General features: G+C 45.9%; 1 protein-coding gene across 2 annotated transcripts in view; it reads left to right on the forward strand.

Annotated features, from left to right (window-relative positions):
• osgep (O-sialoglycoprotein endopeptidase) overlaps nucleotides 1-18,280 on the forward strand; it is a 52,029-nt gene that overhangs the window by 12,259 nt on the left and 21,490 nt on the right. Inside the window, exons 5-6 of one of the 2 annotated variants that reach the window (XM_060902906.1) lie at nucleotides 3,234-3,329; nucleotides 10,878-10,927. In XM_060902906.1, the coding sequence (XP_060758889.1) occupies nucleotides 3,234-3,329; nucleotides 10,878-10,927 (146 nt within the window). The remainder of the gene's footprint in view (nucleotides 1-3,233; nucleotides 3,330-10,877; nucleotides 10,928-18,280) is intronic. The other variant, XM_060902907.1, reaches the window with a different exon arrangement.

An 18,280-nucleotide genomic window follows, 5' to 3' on the forward strand; every position in this document is an offset into this window, starting at 1 on the left:
TAATTATTCATGCACAATTTACGTATTGAAAGTCTTTTCTACTTTTGCAACGGCCAAAAGATCGTTAAGGTGTCATCTCATCTCATTATCTCTAGCCACTTTATCCTGTTCTACAGGGTCGCAGGCAAGCTGGAGCCTATCCCAGCTGACTACGGGCGAAAGGCGGGGTACACCCTGGACAAGTCGCCAGGTCATCACAGGGCTGACACATAGACACAGACAACCATTCACACTCACATTCACACCTACGCTCAATTTAGAGTCACCAGTTAACCTAACCTGCATGTCTTTGGACTGTGGGGGAAACCGGAGCACCCGGAGGAAACCCACACGGACACGGGGAGAACATGCAAACTCCACACAGAAAGGCCCTCGCCGGCCACGGGGCTCGAACCCGGACCTTCTTGCTGTGAGGCAACAGTGCTAACCACTACACCACCGTGCCGCCCAACTTGAAAAATGTGACAAATAATATCTTGAAACTTGGTATATAGTTGGTATATAGGGCAGGCGGGGGATATAGATGACTCTGTCTTCTTGTTGTGTTTTCTTTTTTAATCTGAAAAGTGCTCTCTTGTATAATATGCTGCTCAGATACAAACTGTTTTTCCTGTAATGTTTAATTTTGTGCTGGAAAACGAACCTTTGGGCTCTAAAATGTTTTTGTAATGTTTTGACTCGATAATGTAGAAGTCATAAAATAGAAATCTATAACAAAGTTTTTATTAAAAAAAAAGGGTGCCTAAGACTTCTGCACAATACTATGTATATTAAAAGTCAAGTCAACTTTATTGTCAGTTCTGCCACATGTACAGGACATAGACGGGATCGAAATATCATTTCTCCCAGACGCTTGATGTAAAAAGCAGCACACATGTACAAAACCACACAAGCAGAAACAGTGCAAATGGTGACTGTAATAGTGCAGAATGGCTTAGGATACGGATTAGTATCATGGCTTACGCTATATCTCCTTATTAATTATAATTAATATCCCAATGAACACGGCGGCACGGTGGTGTAGTGGTTAGCGCTGTCGCCTCACAGCAAGAAGGTCCGGGTTTGAGCCCCGTGGCCGGCGAGGGCCTTTCTGTGTGGAGTTTGCATGTTCTCCCCGTGTCCGCGTGGGTTTCCTCCGGGTGCTCCGGTTTCCCCCACAGTCCAAAGACATGCAGGTTAGGTTAACTGGTGACTCTAAATTGACCGTAGGTGTGAATGTGAGTGTGAATGGTTGTCTGTGTCTATGTGTCAGCCCTGTGATGACCTGGCGACTTGTCCAGGGTGTACCCCGCCTTTCGCCCGTAGTCAGCTGGGATAGGCTCCAGCTTGCCTGCGACCCTGTAGAACAGGATAAAGCGGCTAGAGATAATGAGATGAGATCCCAATGAACACAAACAATTTCCAAAATATTGACAAGACAAAGTTTAATATAACATCTGTTTAACTTATAACAGGAAAAAGTAGGGTTAATAATATAACTTAGATTACACATTTTTCAGTTTTACTCAAATTAGGGTGGTGCAAAAATGAGTACACCCCACAACAAAAACTACTACATCTAGTACTTTGCATGGCCTCCATGATTTTTAATGACAGCACCAAGTCTTCTAGGCATGGAATGAACAAGTTGGCGACATTTTGCAACATCAGTCTTTTTCCATTCTTCAACAACGACCTCTTTTAGTGACTGGATGCTGGATGGAGAGTGATGCTCAACTTGTCTCTTCAGAATTCCCCATAGGTGTTCGATTGGGTTCAGATCAACTTGGCCACTGAATCACTTTCACCCTGTTCTTCTTCAGAAATCCAACAGCGGCCTTAGATGTGTGTTTAGGATCATTGTCATGTTAGAAAAGTGCACGACGACCAAGGGCACGGAGTGATGGTAGCATCTTCTCTTTCAGTATAGAGCAATACATCTGTGAATTCATGATGCCATCAATGAAATGCAGCTCCCCGACACCAGCAGCACTCATGCAGCCCCACATAAGGACACTGCCGCCACCATGTTTCACTGTAGGCACCAGGCATTTTTCTTTGTATTCCTCACCTTTGCGACGCCATACAGTTTTGAAGCCATCAGTTCCAAAAACATTTATCTTGGTCTCATCACTCCAGAGTATAGAGTCCCTGTAGTCTTCATCTTTGTCAGCATGGGCCCTGGCAAACTCTAGGTGGGCTTTTTTGTGCCTGGGCTTTAGGACAGGCTTCTTTCGTGGACGGCATCCATGCATGCCATTCCTCTGCAGTGTACGCCGTATTGTGTCACGAGAAATAGTCACCCCAGTTTGGCTTTCTACTTCTTTAGATAACTGCAGTGAACTCGCATGCCGATTTTCTTCAACCCTTCTCATCAGAAGACGCTCCTGTCGAGGTGTTAACTTCCGTGGACGACCTGGACGTCTCTGTGAGATGGTTGCAGTTCCATCTTTCTTAAATTTTTGTACCACTTTTGCTACAGTATTCTGACTGATAAGTAAAGCTTTGCTGATCTTCTTGTAGCCTTCACCTTTGTGGTGTAAATAAATTATTTTCTTTGAGGAATTCTGAAGAGACAAGTTGAGCATCACTCTCCATCCAGCATCCAGTCACTAAAAGAGGTCATTGTTGAAGACTGGAAAAAGATTGATGTTGCAAAATGTCGCCAACTTGTTCATTCCATGCCTAGAAGACTTGGTGCTGTCATTAAAAATCATGGAGGCCATACAAAATACTAGATGTAGTAGTTTTTGTTGTGGGGTGTACTCATTTTTGCACCACCCTAATTTGAGTAAAACTGAAAAATGTGTAATCGAAGTTATATTATTCACCTTACTTTCACATTATAAGTTAAACAGATGTTATATTAAACTTTGTCTTGTCAACATTTTGGAAATTGTGTTCATTGAGATATTGTTTAACCCTTTGGTGACTGACCCCTTGAAAATGGTTCCTCCAGGAACGATGACGTTTCAGTTGTCAAGACAACGGAAAAACTAAAATACAAAAACAGAAAGATATGTCACAATGCTCTTGTGCACAAAACAAAATGCTCTTGTATTTGTATTTGTATTTTAGTTTTTCCGTTGTCTTGACAACTGAAACGTCATGGTTCCTGGAGGAACCATTTTCAAGGGGTCAGTCACCAAAGGGTTAAAATGTTACTTTTCAAAAGGGGGTGCACTCATTTACACTCAGCACTGTAGCTGCTGATTAAAACTTCAAGGTTATGTTTTGTCCTTGGTGTCCCATAGGTGATCGCTTACTCTGAAAGACGGTACAGAATTTTTGGAGAAACAATAGACATTGCTGTGGGAAACTGCTTGGATCGGTTTGCCCGGGTCATCAAGGTCAGCATTTTTATTATATATATATATATTTTTTTTTTTCCTTCATCTGATTTATTCAATTCAACTTTATTCGCACACTATATACCGTATATGAGAAAGAAAATTTACGAAAAAGCTTAATACAATTATATATCATTGAAAAAGAATTTGCAAAAGCAGTAGTTACTACGATTATTGATGTAAGGTGTGTGTGGCTGTTGAAATCGTATAAACTTTCGTGTCAACAGCCACCCATGTCATATTATTACAATTTTTTTATATTTATTTTTTTTAATAAGAGAACTATACATTGCGGCTAAATACGCGATACTTATTTACACACAACTCTATACCTACTTAAACTAACACAAACACTGAGCCTATAACTAATCGTCAGAGTTTTTAGGGTATAAAGAAAGAAACGCTAATTGTTGATTTAAAATAAGATATGATTTTAAGGATGATTTAAATAATGGCGGTGATCCTGAGTTTTTGATTCTTGTAGGAATTCCTTCCTTCTCAGAGTTTGGAGACGGAAAATTGAAAGGAAAATCTCATCTCATTTCATCTCATTATCTCTAGCCGCTTTATCCTTCTACAGGGTCGCAGGCAAGCTGGAGCCTATCCCAGCTGACTACGGGCGAAAGGCGGGGTACACCCTGGACAAGTCGCCAGGTCATCACAGGGCTGACACATAGACACAGACAACCATTCACACTCACATTCACACCTACGGTCAATTTAGAGTCACCAGTTAACCTAACCTGCATGTCTTTGGACTGTGGGGGAAACCGGAGCACCCGGAGGAAACCCACACGGACACGGGGAGAACATGCAAACTCCACACAGAAAGGCTCTCGCCGGCCCCGGGGCTCGAACCCAGGACCTTCTTGCTGTGAGGCGACAGCGCTAACCACTACACCACCGTGCCGCCCTGAAAGGAAAATTTACCATAATTTGTCTCGGCAGGTAGACGAACAATATTCCCCTTAGCTGAAAACCTGGTGCTGTAAGAATGTTGTTCGTTAGCCATCCTGAGCAGATTTCTAAATATTTTAAGAACTGGTGAGTTATTATTTACAATTTTAGACACTAGTACAGATGTATTCAATTTGAAAATATTCTCAAAAGTTAAGATTCCAAGGATATTATTAGATTAAGGAGCAGCATGTTCCCTTGCTTCTTCTTCTTAAAGGAGAACTAAAAGCAAATTTTTTATTATCAAAATTCTGTTTCTCTCATTTTATTAAATATAGGAATGCGTTTCTGATAGCTATTTTGTCGCTGCTATAGCAAGTTATGAGTGTTTGAAATATGCTCTGTAATATATCAGTCCATATGTCAAAGCAGTGGCCGTAAACGAGATTCACTGAGACCTGTACGAGACATCGTAGGACGGAAGTAAAACGTACAGCGGAAATCAAAGCGACCGACATCTGCCAATGTTGTCAAAAGACGTGCGCGCCCTCTTTCGAATGCTGACGTAATCAAGCTGGAAGTGTTGTTTGTTTTGATAGCAATCAGGAAATTTTGGAAAAAAGTAGGCAGTAATCTTCATTTAAACTCGTTTTTGTGCAATATTTCGTTTGGAAAACAGTTTTCAAAATGGCGGCACTGACACTTAACGTTTCGAAGTCTCCAATGGTGGCTGGTAGTCTTTCAAACAGGGGAGGCTGGTCGGTTACGATATTTCCAGATTTTAAAAGAAAAAAGAAAAAACACATCAATTTTGCCCATACTCTTGCCTCTGATCTGGCTGATTGTTGGCAGGGTCACAAACTCTGAAATAACAGGTTCTTTTGGCCCATTAGCCTACTGTCCATCCAATATACATGATGGTGGTGTTGGGGGGGTATATTTTAACATTTTATATTTTAAAATTGTGGCATGTTGTTTAAAGATTGATCATTATTGAAAGCAGCTCTTTGTCAGGAACCTCAGCAGTAACAGCAGAGTGTTCTGGAATAGGCACAAGCACTGACCTTGGGGAGCCAAACATAGAGCTGGGTGCCACACATTTCATTCAATGACACTTTCCCTATATTTTACTTATTTTGACTGAGAAATGTTTTATTGACAATTCTGATAACCCTTCACTTTTAATCCAGGTCTGTAGTGTGAAATGTTCTCGGCTGTGTTTTTGTTTAAAAATGTTTTCCAAATTGTAGCTGTGTTTAATTCATATCCAGAGAAATATATATTCCAATATAATATCTCATCTCATTATAATATACTCAGCATAAACATTTTAAATAGATTCTATATTTTTGGTCCATTCATGGCATATTACTAAAGTAGCCTATTTACTGTTGTTGATGTGGATCACTTGCTGTTAGCCAATTCACTTTCTCGTACCAGGAGAGCTGAAAGGAACGAGTATTATTCCCTACCTTTTTCACCAAGTCAATTTGAGGCGTTGGTCTACCCTGCTCTTTAATTTTAATTTTTTCCTCGAAAGGAAGACTGGCAAATGGCTTCGCCAAAATTAAATCAGCAATGCTTGGCATCCGTGCACAGCTTTCTTGCTAGCTGACTAGCCCCCTCAAGTTCAGTCACTCAAATAAACGAAATTTCTGGAACTAAGATAGCAAACTTGACAACACTATATTTACACTTTATTTACAATGAAAATATATACAAACTAAAAAAGCTGGTAGAAACCGTATGTAATGAATGAAATCGAAATGTAAGCTGATCTCTTACAATACACCACAGCACTTGCGAATCCGCATGGGACTGAACTGAGATTCACCGCTGCCTGTCTATATTTGAAACGAGCTGTCAATCAAAGAAAATATCCGGCCGCTTTCACCAATCACCAGTCTCCTCGCGGAAAGCTTTGCCATGTCCCTCCCACTGTGAGGCTCGGAGTCCGTGGGCGGGCATTTTCACAGTATTTGTCCAATAATCGTCTTGCATTTTGAGATTGAAAAGCGCATAGCTCCCAAATGCCATTGAAGTCCACTGAGGCTGGGAGTCCGTGGGCGGGCGTTTTCACAGTATTTGTCCAATAATCGTCTTGCATTTTGATTTTGAAAAGCGCATAGCTCCCAAATGCCATTGAAGTCCACTGAGGCTGGGCTGCATCGCGCTGTCACAAGGGGGAAAAACTCACGCACACATTAGGCGAACTGGGGAAAGTTATAACGGAATGATTTCGCACTGTAGTGGGTTGAGCACATATATTTCTATGATTCTGGATCTGAAATAGCAATGTTATAAGGTCGGCTATAACATAAGCCTAGCGCAATTCATCCTACATGATGTTCGTCATTTTTAGAGGAGGCTGAGCCTCCCTCGTTGTCTTAGAGCAATCGCCCATGGAAGTCTCGCACAAGTCTCGTGAATATCGCGCGGATAAGCGACGCCTGCTGTGGACCAAACGAACTAAATTCAACATGGCTAAAAACCGAATAGGCCGATAAGTATAATATTTAATTGCAGTTAGTTGCCAATACGAGTCACGATATAAGGTTACTAAAACCGAAAACGTAATTGAATAACACGTTAATTAAGAAATAAAGCAAGTTTAAAGATGACTTCAGTTCTCCTTTAAGCCCTTAGCTCCTCCTGGAGCATAGGCCATCGACAATCTCCCTCCTCCATCTCGTCCTGTCTTGGGCTAGCCTTTCAAACATGTTCCAGGTGTGGCCCCAGCTCTTCATCACAGCCTCAGCATCACGCCTCCAGGTGTTTTTGGGGTGTCCTCTTTTCTGCTTGCCCTAGGGATTCCATTTTGAAGCTTGCCTTGTAACACTGTCTGGATGTTTCCTCAAGGTGTGGCCAGTCCATCTCCATTTACGCCGACTGATTTGTATTTGAATGGGTTCTTCGTTTGTTACTCTGTCTGTCCGTCTTATCTTCAGAATTCTTCTCAAACAGTTGTTAATAAAGGTTTGTAGCTTGTTGCTAGATGTCTTTGTAGTTCTCCATGTCTCTGAGCCGTACAAGAGGACGCTTTTCACATTGGAGTTGAAGATCCTGAGCTTTGTTTTACAGGAGATGACACGGGAACGCCACACTTTCTTTAACGAGTTAAAAACCACTCGTGCCTTGTTGATCCTGACTCTGATATCTTCGTCAGTTCCTGCATTCACACTAACTGTGCTTCCCAAATACACAAATGATGACACTTCTTCTAGGTCTCTATCATTGATCTTAATTGGCCTATTGGAGGTGCAGTTAATTTTCATGATCTTGGTTTTATCAATACTTGGTCCTAACCCTAGTTTGATAGAATTTGCCATTATCTTTGTGGTTTGTTCCCTTGCACTGGCAAAGAAAATATTTCTAATACGCTTATTTTGTATTATTGAAATCCCAGTTAGGTTGGATTTATAGGTTCTACCCCATGCCAAAATACCGTAAGATACAGTGGATATAAAAAGTGTACACACCCCGTTAAAATGATAGGTTTTTCCGATGTAAAAAAAAAAATGAGACCAGGATAAATAATTTCAAACCTTTTCCCACCTTTAATGTGACCTGTACAATTCAATTGAAAACAAACAAATCTGTCTGGGGGCAAACATAAAAAATGTACAATAAGCTAGTTGCATAAGTGTGCACACCTTTGAACTAATACTTTGTTGAAGCACCTTTTGATTTAATTACAGCATTTGGTCTTTTTGGGTTCACACCTGCCATCAATTAAAATGACTCTGATTCACCCCAAATAAAGTTCAGACATTCAGACATTTAGGCTACATCCACACGACAACGGCAACGAGATTTATTTTTTGAGCAGGTAAAAAAAATATTGCGTCCACATGGGCAACGGATCAGTAAAATATCAGGTACATATGACAACGCAACGCTTGCTGAAAACGATGCAATACGCATGCCACACCTCTACGTGCGCTGTAAGACGGTCCCATCGGAGACACCAGAACAATAGAAGAAGTAGGACGCATGCGCATAAACCCCTTCTACTACCTGGCGTGAAGCACTCACAGGAACAAACACACAACAACAAGAAGAAGATGGCTGTACATTTTGCTTCAATAATGTGAATAAACTTAGCAGCGACTGCAGCACTGAAACTACTACTACTCTGGGGTCCGCCATTGTTGTTACGAATGATGCGCGCGAGAGTGCTGCTTGTTCTAGTCATGTGGTTGTGACGTCATTGTAAACAAATCCGTGCTACTCATCCAGACGACTTCGCAACGGCGCCATTGCCAGATTTTTCCACTCTGGAAACTGTTCTCAAAAAATATTGTTTTGGGACACCCAAAATGCCGGTGCCGTGTGGACACCAGGCCGAAACGATAAAAAAAATTTTATCGGATTCACCTGAATCCGTTGCCGTGTGGACAGGGCCTTACTCAGTTGCATCCTCCAGCAAAAGCCAGCGTTCACAGAGAGCTTACAAAGCATCAAAGGGATCTCATTGTTGAAAGGTATCAGTCAGGAGAAGGGGACAAAAACATTTCCACGGCATTAGGTATACCATGGAGCACAGTGAAGACGGTCATCAAGAAGTGGAGAAAATATGGGACAACAGTGACATTACCGAGAACTGGACGTCCCTCCAAAATTGATGAAAAGACAAGACGAAAACTGGTCAGGGAGGCTGCCGAGAGGCCTACAGCAACACTGAAGGAGCTGCAGGAATTTCTGGCAAGTACTGGTTGTGTACTACATGTGACAACAATCTCCCGTATTCTCCATATGTCTGGACTATGAGGTAGGGTCAAAGAAAAACATCCAGGCCTGGCTCAATTTTGCAAAAAAAATACATCAACTCTCCCAAAAGCATGTGGGTGTTAGGAGTGGTGGAGGTGTGGTGAGATAGGATCCAAAAGCAGAACATAGACAGTTGTCCAATAAATAAGGTGATTTAATCTAGGGAAAAAGGGCGTGGCAAAAAGGTAAACAAACAGGACAAAAAACAAATGGCAAAAATAGTCCGGGAAAAAAGAGGAAAAAAAAAACTTGACAAAAACATGAGACAGGCAAGGGCAAAAACGCTAGTACAAAAAACCACGAACAAGAATAAACGCTAGTGCAAAAAACCACGAACAAGAATAAACGCTAGTGCAAAAAACCATGAACAAGAAAAAAAACTTAGTGCAAAAAAACCCCCATGAACCAGAAAAATAGCTAGAGCAAAAAACCATGAGACGCAAAAAGGCACAGAAACGGCTAGAGTGGCAAACGAGACGTTCTGGCGAAGTCAGAGTCTGAGAACGGCGTATTTATAAGCAGTGGTGAAAACCAGGACGTGAATACAGGTGAGATGGAATTCCTGTCCCGGATCCGGATCGGCGCTGGCGTGAGAGATCTGTAATCTCCGGAGTGGATGTCCGGGGCGGAGCATGACAGTGGGAAAATGTGTTCTGGTCTGATGAAACCAAGGTTGAACTTTTTGGCCACAATTCCAAAAGGTATGTTTGGCGCAAAAACAACACTGCGCATCACCAAAAGAACACCATCCCCACGGTGAAGCATGGTGGTGGCAGCGTCATGTTTTGGGGTTGTTTTTCTTCAGCTGGAACAGGGGCTTTAGTCAAAGTGGAGGGAATTATGAGCAGTTCTAAATACCAATCAATTTTGGCTCAAAACTTCAGGTGTCTGCTAGAAAGCTGAAGATGAAGAGGAATTTCATATTTCAGCATGACAATGACCCCAAAAAAGTTTTGGAACGGCCCAGCCAGAGCCCGGACCTAAATCCAACTGAAAATCTGTGGGGTGACCTGAAGAGGGCTGTGCACAAGAGACGCCCTCGCAATCTGACAGATTTGGAGCACTTTTGCAAGGAAGAGTGGGCAAATATCACCAAGTCTAGATGTGGCAGGCTGACAGACTCCGACCCAAAAAGACTGAATGCTGTAATTAAATCAAAAGGTGCTTCAACAAAGTATTAGTTTAAGGGTGCGTACACATATACAACCAGCTTATTGTACGTTTTTTATTTTTTATGTTTTTCCCCCCGAACAGATTTGTTTGTTTTTCAATTGAATTGTACAAGTTATAGGTCACATTAAAGGTGGGAAAAGTTTTGAAATTATTTATCTCATCTCATCTCATTATCTCTAGCCGCTTTATCCTGTTCTACAGGGTCGCAGGCAAGCTGGAGCCTATCCCAGCTGACTACGGGCGAAAGGCGGGGTACACCCTGGACAAGTCGCCAGGTCATCACAGGGCTGACACATAGACACAGACAACCATTCACACTCACATTCACACCTACGGTCAATTTAGAGTCACCAGTTAACCTAACCTGCATGTCTTTGGACTGTGGGGGAAACCGGAGCACCCGGAGGAAACCCACGCAGACACGGGGAGAACATGCAAACTCCACACAGAAAGGCCCTCGCCGGCCACGGGGCTCGAACCCAGGACCTTCTTGCTATGAGGCGACAGCGCTAACCACTACACCACCGTGCCGCCCGAAATTATTTATCGTGGTCTCATTTTTTACATCAGAAAAACCGATCATTTTAACGGGGTGTGTACACTTTTTATATCCACTGTAAATATGATGGTTTGTTATTGAGACGTGTTTATACATTTTACACATTACTACACATCCAGTTATTTATTTTTCCTTCTCCTTACACACAGATATCGAATGACCCCAGTCCTGGATACAACATTGAACAAATGGCAAAGAAGTAAGTGTCAATACAGAAGAGAAGTGTCGATCTCACGATCACTATTCAGTGTTTTGTAATGTTACTGTCATCATTAAACGTCCTGTGTTACTGTGCTGTCATGCTTAAAGCACTACTGAATTGCTGAAAACATCTTGTAGTTATGTCTCAGCTGAGCAGCTTCCAAACCAGTATATTTAATTTAATTTAATTTTATTTTATTTTAACTGACTGGAGATGACTTTTATACATGTGCTGAATTGCTGATGCTATTTTTGGCACAGCATCACAGTGCAGGAGGTCACACCAGGGTTTGATCCAAAAATCATGGATGTATTATCCACTGAATTGCTCCTAAGTGTGAATGAGTAGTGTGAATATTGCCGCTTTTCCACTACAAACGCGGCTGAGCCGTGCCGTGCCGAGTCGGGCTGAGTCGAGCTGAGCGGGGCTGTTGGAGTTGCATTTCGACTACAACCGCGCTGAACCGTGCTGGCTGGAAGTGGGTGGACACATTGGGTGGAGTTAGCGAAAGTGGGTGGACGTCAGGTGATGTCGTTAAGCAGTGCAAACAGTGACATCAGTGAGCTTTTAAGCGGTAGTCTCACGACCCGGATAGTAAACAATAAACATGGAGGACATGGAGTCGTTAGTGTTGCTGGTCTTGGTGCTGTGGCTTGTTGTCACCGACAACGGGGACAGATACTGGCAAGAGCGTATAGATGAGGCGAGGCGCATAAGGCTTCAGAAATTCTCGTAATTCGTAATTCTTCTCCTTCCGGGTTTGCGGTGTTTACAGATCCCAGCGCGCTCGCGGGGCGTGTGTGGGCGTGTGAGGACACTCCTCCTCACCAATCAGTGCACAGGGGAGTGTCTGCTCACGCCCCCAGCCTCACTCGGCTCGCTTTGGCTCGCTTCAGCCCCACTCCAAAACCGTGCGAGTTTTAGGGGCTAAGCAGGGCTGAAGCGAGCTGAGTCGTGCTGTTCTTTGGTAGTCGAAACGCGAGCCGTGTCGGGCTGAAGTGAGCTGAAGCGAGCTGAAGTGAGCTGAAAAAGGGTAGTGGAAAAGGGCCATATGTGATGGACTGGCATGTGTTCCTGGGAGAGACTCTGGATCCAACATAACCCTGACCAGGATAAAGCAGTTTGAGACAAAAACATATTTCACCTTTTAGCACGTCCATCATTCACCACTCTAATTACAACCCCGATTCCAAAAAAAGTTGGGACAAAGTACAAATTGTAAATAAAAACGGAATGCAATGATGTGGAAGTTTCAAAATTCCATATTTTATTCAGAATAGAACATAGATGACACATCAAATGTTTAAACTGAGAAAATGTATCATTTAAAGAGAAAAATTAGGTGATTTTAAATTTCATGACAACAACACATCTCAAAAAAGTTGGGACAAGGCCATGTTTCCCACTGTGAGACATCCCCTTTTCTCTTTACAACAGTCTGTAAATGTCTGGGGACTGAGGAGACAAGTTGCTCAAGTTTAGGGATAGGAATGTTAACCCATTCTTGTCTAATGTAGGATTCTAGTTGCTCAACTGTCTTAGGTCTTTTTTGTCGTATCTTCCGTTTTATGATGCGCCAAATGTTTTCTATGGGTGAAAGATCTGGACTGCAGGCTGGCCAGTTCAGTACCCGGACCCTTCTTCTATGCAGCCATGATGCTGTAATTGATGCAGTATGTGGTTTGGCATTGTCATGTTGGAAAATGCAAGGTCTTCCCTGAAAGAGACGTCGTCTGGATGGGAGCATATGTTGCTCTAGAACCTGGATATACCTTTCAGCATTGATGGTGTCTTTCCAGATGTGTAAGCTGCCCATGACACATGCACTAATGCAACCCCATACCATCAGAGATGCAGGCTTCTGAACTGAGCGCTGATAACAACTTGGGTCGTCCTTCTCCTCTTTAGTCCGAATGACATGGCGTCCCTGATTTCCATAAAGAACTTCAAATTTTGATTCGTCTGACCACAGAACAGTTTCCCACTTTGCCACAGTCCATTTTAAATGAGCCTTGGCCCAGAGAAGACGTCTGCGCTTCTGGATCATGTTTAGATACGGCTTCTTCTTTGAACTATAGAGTTTTAGCTGGCAACGGCGGATGGCACGGTGAATTGTGTTCACAGATAATGTTCTCTGGAAATATTCCTGAGCCCATTTTGTGATTTCCAATACAGAAGCATGCCTGTATGTGATGCAGTGCCGTCTAAGGGCCCGAAGATCACGGGCACCCAGTATGGTCTTCCGGCCTTGACCCTTACGCACAGAGATTCTTCCAGATTCTCTGAATCTTTTGATGATATTATGCACTGTAAATGATATGTTCAAACTCTTTGCAATTTTACACTGTCGAACTCCTTTCTGATATTGCTCCACTATTTGTCGGCATAGAATTAAGGGGATTGGTGATCCTCTTCCCATCTTTACTTCTGAGAGCCGCTGCCACTCCAAGATGCTCTTTTTATACCCAGTCATGTTAATGACCTATTGCCAATTGACCTAATGAGTTGCAGTTTGGTCCTTCAGCTGTTCCTTTTTTGTACCTTTAACTTTTCCAGCCTCTTATTGCCCCTGTCCCAACTTTTTTGAGATGTGTTGCTGTCATGAAATTTCAAATTGTTAGGACTTGGACTGTTTTGGCCTCTAGAGGCCGCTGTTATTTCCTTTTCGTGTCTTGTTTATTTTGGCCTCTAGAGGCCGCCACTGTTCCTGTGTTTTGTGTTTTTGTTAATTGCCTTTTAGTCCTAATTATCTTCACCTGTGTCCTTAATTAGTTTGTGTATTTATACCCCTGAGTTCAGTCCTCTTGTCACGGAGTCTTTGTGCTGTTATGTTTATCTCCAGTTTCCTTTGTACTGTGTTTTGTGGATCTTCTGAGCTTTTGCATTTTTGCCTTTTTCTTTTTGAATTATACTCTTTGTTTTTGTTTTTTTTGTTTTGCCCTGGATTGTATATAGTGTACATAGTATAAATAAACCTTTTGTTACTTTTTCTACTTCCGCCTCACGCCTCTGCATTTGAGTCATTCCCCTGGTGGCCTAGTGGGGGTTTGCTGGATCATCACACCAACGAACCAGGTTCGAATCCCAGCAAAACCCTAACAGAAAGACTCCGTCATGACCGACTCAGCAGAGGCTGCTTCAACTGTCTACCCGGCCAACCTTCAGGGAATTATGGCAGCTTTGACACGCTTCGGAGCGACCATGGACGCTCATGGACGTACGCTCACCAGCCAACGTGAGGCCCTTGCTCGCCACGAGGAACTGCTTCAGCAAATTGGGAAAACCCTGGCACAGCTGACATCTCTGCCTGCATCTCCTGCTCCTGATCCAGTTCCTGCTCCTGATCCAGCTCCCACTCCTGCTCCAGTGCCTCCTGCCATGCTGCCTTCTTCACCTCGTGAACCCAGCCTTCCTGCACCACAGAGGTATGACGGCAAGCACAGTGAGTGCCGAGAGTTCCTTACCCAGTGTCAACTCACCTTTGAGCTTCAGCCTACCACCTACACTACGGATCGCCGCAAGATTGCCTTTGTGATCACCTTATTAGCTGGTAAGGCGCGAGCCTGGGCTACTGCTATCTGGCAAAGACAGGGACCTGAGTGCTTTGATTTCCAGCTGTTTTCTGAAGAGATGCTTCGGGTCTTCGATCAGGCAGACATCAGTACCGACGCAGCCCGAAAGCTCATGTCCATCCGGCAAGGAGGAAGCGTCGCAGATTACGCCATCTCGTTCCGAACACTCGCAGCAGTAAGTGGATGGAACGAGACTGCCCTGGTGTCAGCCTTCCACCATGGTCTGTCTGACCCCATCAAGGACGGTCTGGCCTCTATTGGATGCCCAAGTGACCTCGAAACCCTCATCTCACATGCTATTCGTCTGGACAACAGGATGAGAGAACGCCACCAAGCCTTGAGCCCCCCCAGCCTCCCTACCTCTACCTGGAGACCATCTACCTCCTTCAGTGACTGTCCAGAACCCATGCAAGTGGGTCGTACTTGCCTCTCCGCATCTGAGAGGGAGCGCAGAAGGAGGGACAAGTGCTGCATCTACTGTGGCAAGCCTGGTCACTTCCGAGCATTATGTCCCGAACTCTTGGGAAAAGGACCGCCCCGTCCAGCCGAGGGAGGGTTGTGACGGGGCCTACCCTCTCTCCCGGACTCCCTGGTCAAGGAATCTACATCCCGGTCTCCATCTCCTGGGGTGAGTCTGTCCACTCTTGTCAAGCTTTGTTAGACTCAGGGGCGGCTGGGAACTTTATGGATATTCACTTCGCCCAAAGCATCAATATACCTACTGCACCTCTTGAAGTCCCTCTGTCTGTGTCTGCCCTCGATGGCCAAGCGTTAGGTGATGGAAGAGTCACCCAAGTTACTTCTCCAGTCTTCCTCCAGTCTCAAGGTCACAAGGAAGAAATATCCCTGCACCTGATTCCTTCACCTGAGTTCCCAGTTATTCTAGGCCTTCCTTGGCTTATTCGCCACAACCCTCGCATAGACTGGGTAACAAGCCAGGTTGTGGAATGGGGCCCTGCATGCCATGCCTCTTGTCTGCTCTCTAGCTCTCCTGTGTCTCCTGCCGAGCCCCCTGATCTCACCGAGTTATCTCAAGTTCCCACAGAGTACTGGGATCTCAAGGAGGTATTCAGCAAGAGCAGGGCCGCCGTTCTTCCTCCGCACCGGGCCTATGACTGTGCCATCGACTTGCTCCCTGGGACTACCCCTCCTCGTGGCAGACTGTTTTCCCTCTCTCAGCCAGAACGCAAGGCTATGGAGGAATACCTCAAAGACGCCCTGGTCTCTGGGTTCATTCGACCCTCCACCTCACCTGCTGGTGCCGGCTTCTTCTTTGTCGGCAAGAAGGATGGGGGGCTTCGACCATGTATTGACTACAGGGGCCTGAACAAGATCACTGTGCGCAACCGATATCCCCTTCCGCTGATGTCCACTGCTTTCGACCTGCTCCAAGGCGCCACCGTCTTCACCAAGTTGGACCTACGGAACGCATACCACCTCATCCGTATCCGACAGGGAGACGAGTGGAAGACTGCCTTTAACACCCCGTCTGGGCACTACGAATACCAGGTGATGCCCTTCGGACTCACCAACGCACCAGCTGTTTTTCAGGCCCTAATCAACGACGTCTTAAGGGACATGATTAACCTGTACGTCTTTGTCTACCTCGATGACATCCTTATCTTTTCCAAGACCATGCAGGAGCACCGCCACCATGTCCGCCAGGTTCTCCAGAGGCTGCTACTGAACAATCTGTTCGCCAAGGCCCAGAAATGCGAATTTCATGTTCCCGAGGTCTCCTTTCTGGGATTTATTGTACGGACAGGCCAACTCCAAATGGACCCTGCCAAGACCCTGGCCGTCCGGGACTGGCCTACTCCCAAGTCCGTTAAGGAGGTTCAGCGGTTCTTAGGATTCGCTAACTTCTACCGCAAGTTCATCAGGAACTTCAGTTCTGTGGCAGCACCCATGTCAGACCTCACCAAAGGGACAGGTGGATCTTATGGCTGGTCTCCTCAGGCAGAAAAGGCGTTCAAAGACCTCAAGGCCCGCTTCTGCACGGCACCCATTCTGGTCCTCCCGGACACCTCCCAACCATTCATCGTGGAGGTGGACGCCTCGGACAGTGGTGTCGGCGCGGTACTCTCTCAACGTTCGGAAGGAAAGCTGCACCCCTGCGCTTACTTCTCCCACCGCCTGAGTCCTGCGGAGTCCCGGTACGATGTGGGGGATCGAGAACTGTTAGCGGTCAAACTGGCCCTTGAGGAGTGGAGGCACTGGCTGGAGGGAGCGCAACATCCATTCCTGGTTTGGACTGACCACAAGAACCTGGAGTACCTCCAGCAAGCCAAGAGACTGAACCCTCGACAGGCTAGGTGGGCCCTGTTTTTCAGTCGGTTTGACTTCACCCTCTCGTACCGTCCCGGCTCCAAGAACACCAAACCTGACGCACTGTCCAGGCTGTTCTCTGCCACTAACAGGGAGAATGAAGTCGGGCCTATTATCCCGGTGTCCCGGATTGTGGCCCCTGTCCGCTGGGGTATTGAGGAGGCTGTTCGACGAGCCCAACGCCAGGACCCCGGTCCTGGGACGGGGCCACCGGGCCTCTTGTACGTCCCACATCAAGCCCGGGCCAAGGTTCTCCAGTGGGGTCACTCTTCCCCTCTCACCGCCCACCCGGGAGCTCGGAGGACCCTGGACTTCCTGAAAAGACGCTTCTGGTGGCCTAACATGGAGCAGGAAGTAAGGTCATTTGTCCTGTCCTGTGAGGTTTGCACCAGAACCAAGAACCCACGACAGCGTCCCCAGGGTCTCCTGCATCCTCTGACCATTCCCCGGCGTCCCTGGTCCCACGTGGCAGTCGACTTCATCACGGGTCTCCCTGAGTCACAAGGTAACATGGTCATTTTGGTCATTGTTGACAGATTCTCCAAGGCCTGCCGCTTCATACCTCTGTGCAAACTCCCCTCTGCTCTTGAAACAGCGAAACTTATATTTAATCATGTCTTCCGAGTCTTTGGTCTTCCACAGGACATCGTCTCAGACCGAGGGCCCCAGTTCTCCTCCCGAGTGTGGCACGGGTTCTGCAAGGTCATCGGAGCCACTGCCAGCCTCTCCTCTGGGTTTCACCCACAGTCCAATGGTCAGACGGAGAGGCTCAACCAGGACCTGGAAACCACCCTGCGAGGCCTGGCTATGGATAACCCGACATCATGGAGCACCTGGCTGCCATGGGCAGAGTACGCCCACAACACCCTGCAGTCATCGGCCACCAAGCTGTCGCCATTCCAGTGCCAATTCGGGTTCCAGCCACCTCTGTTCCCGGACCAGGAGGAGGACGCGGGGGTGCCCTCGGTCAACCAATATGTGAGACGGTGTCGCAAGACCTGGAGCAAGGTCAGGAAGACCCTCATACAGACCTCCAGAACCAACCAGACTCAGGCCAACCGCCACAGAAGACCTGCACACACTTTCCGCCCTGGGCAGCGGGTTTGGCTGTCCACTAAGGACCTTCCGCTGCGGGTGGAGAACCGCAAGCTTGCTCCTCGCTACATTGGCCCCTTCAAGGTGGTGCGCAGGGTGAACCCTGTCTCCTACCAGCTCCAGTTGCCCCGGACTCTGAGGATCAACCCCACTTTCCATGTTTCCCTGTTGCGGCCTGTACTGACGTCTACGTATGCCCCTGCCCCTAGGAACCCCCCACCCCCCCGCATCTTCCAGGGGCAGACTGTGTTCACTGTGCATCGCCTGCTTGACTCCCGCCGGGTCCGCGGCGGGTTGCAATATCTGGTGGACTGGGAGGGCTATGGTCCTGAGGAGCGCTGCTGGGTTCCTGCTC

Source organism: Neoarius graeffei, chromosome 21, assembly GCF_027579695.1.
Source record: "Neoarius graeffei isolate fNeoGra1 chromosome 21, fNeoGra1.pri, whole genome shotgun sequence".
Taxonomy (NCBI): Eukaryota; Metazoa; Chordata; class Actinopteri; order Siluriformes; family Ariidae; genus Neoarius; species Neoarius graeffei.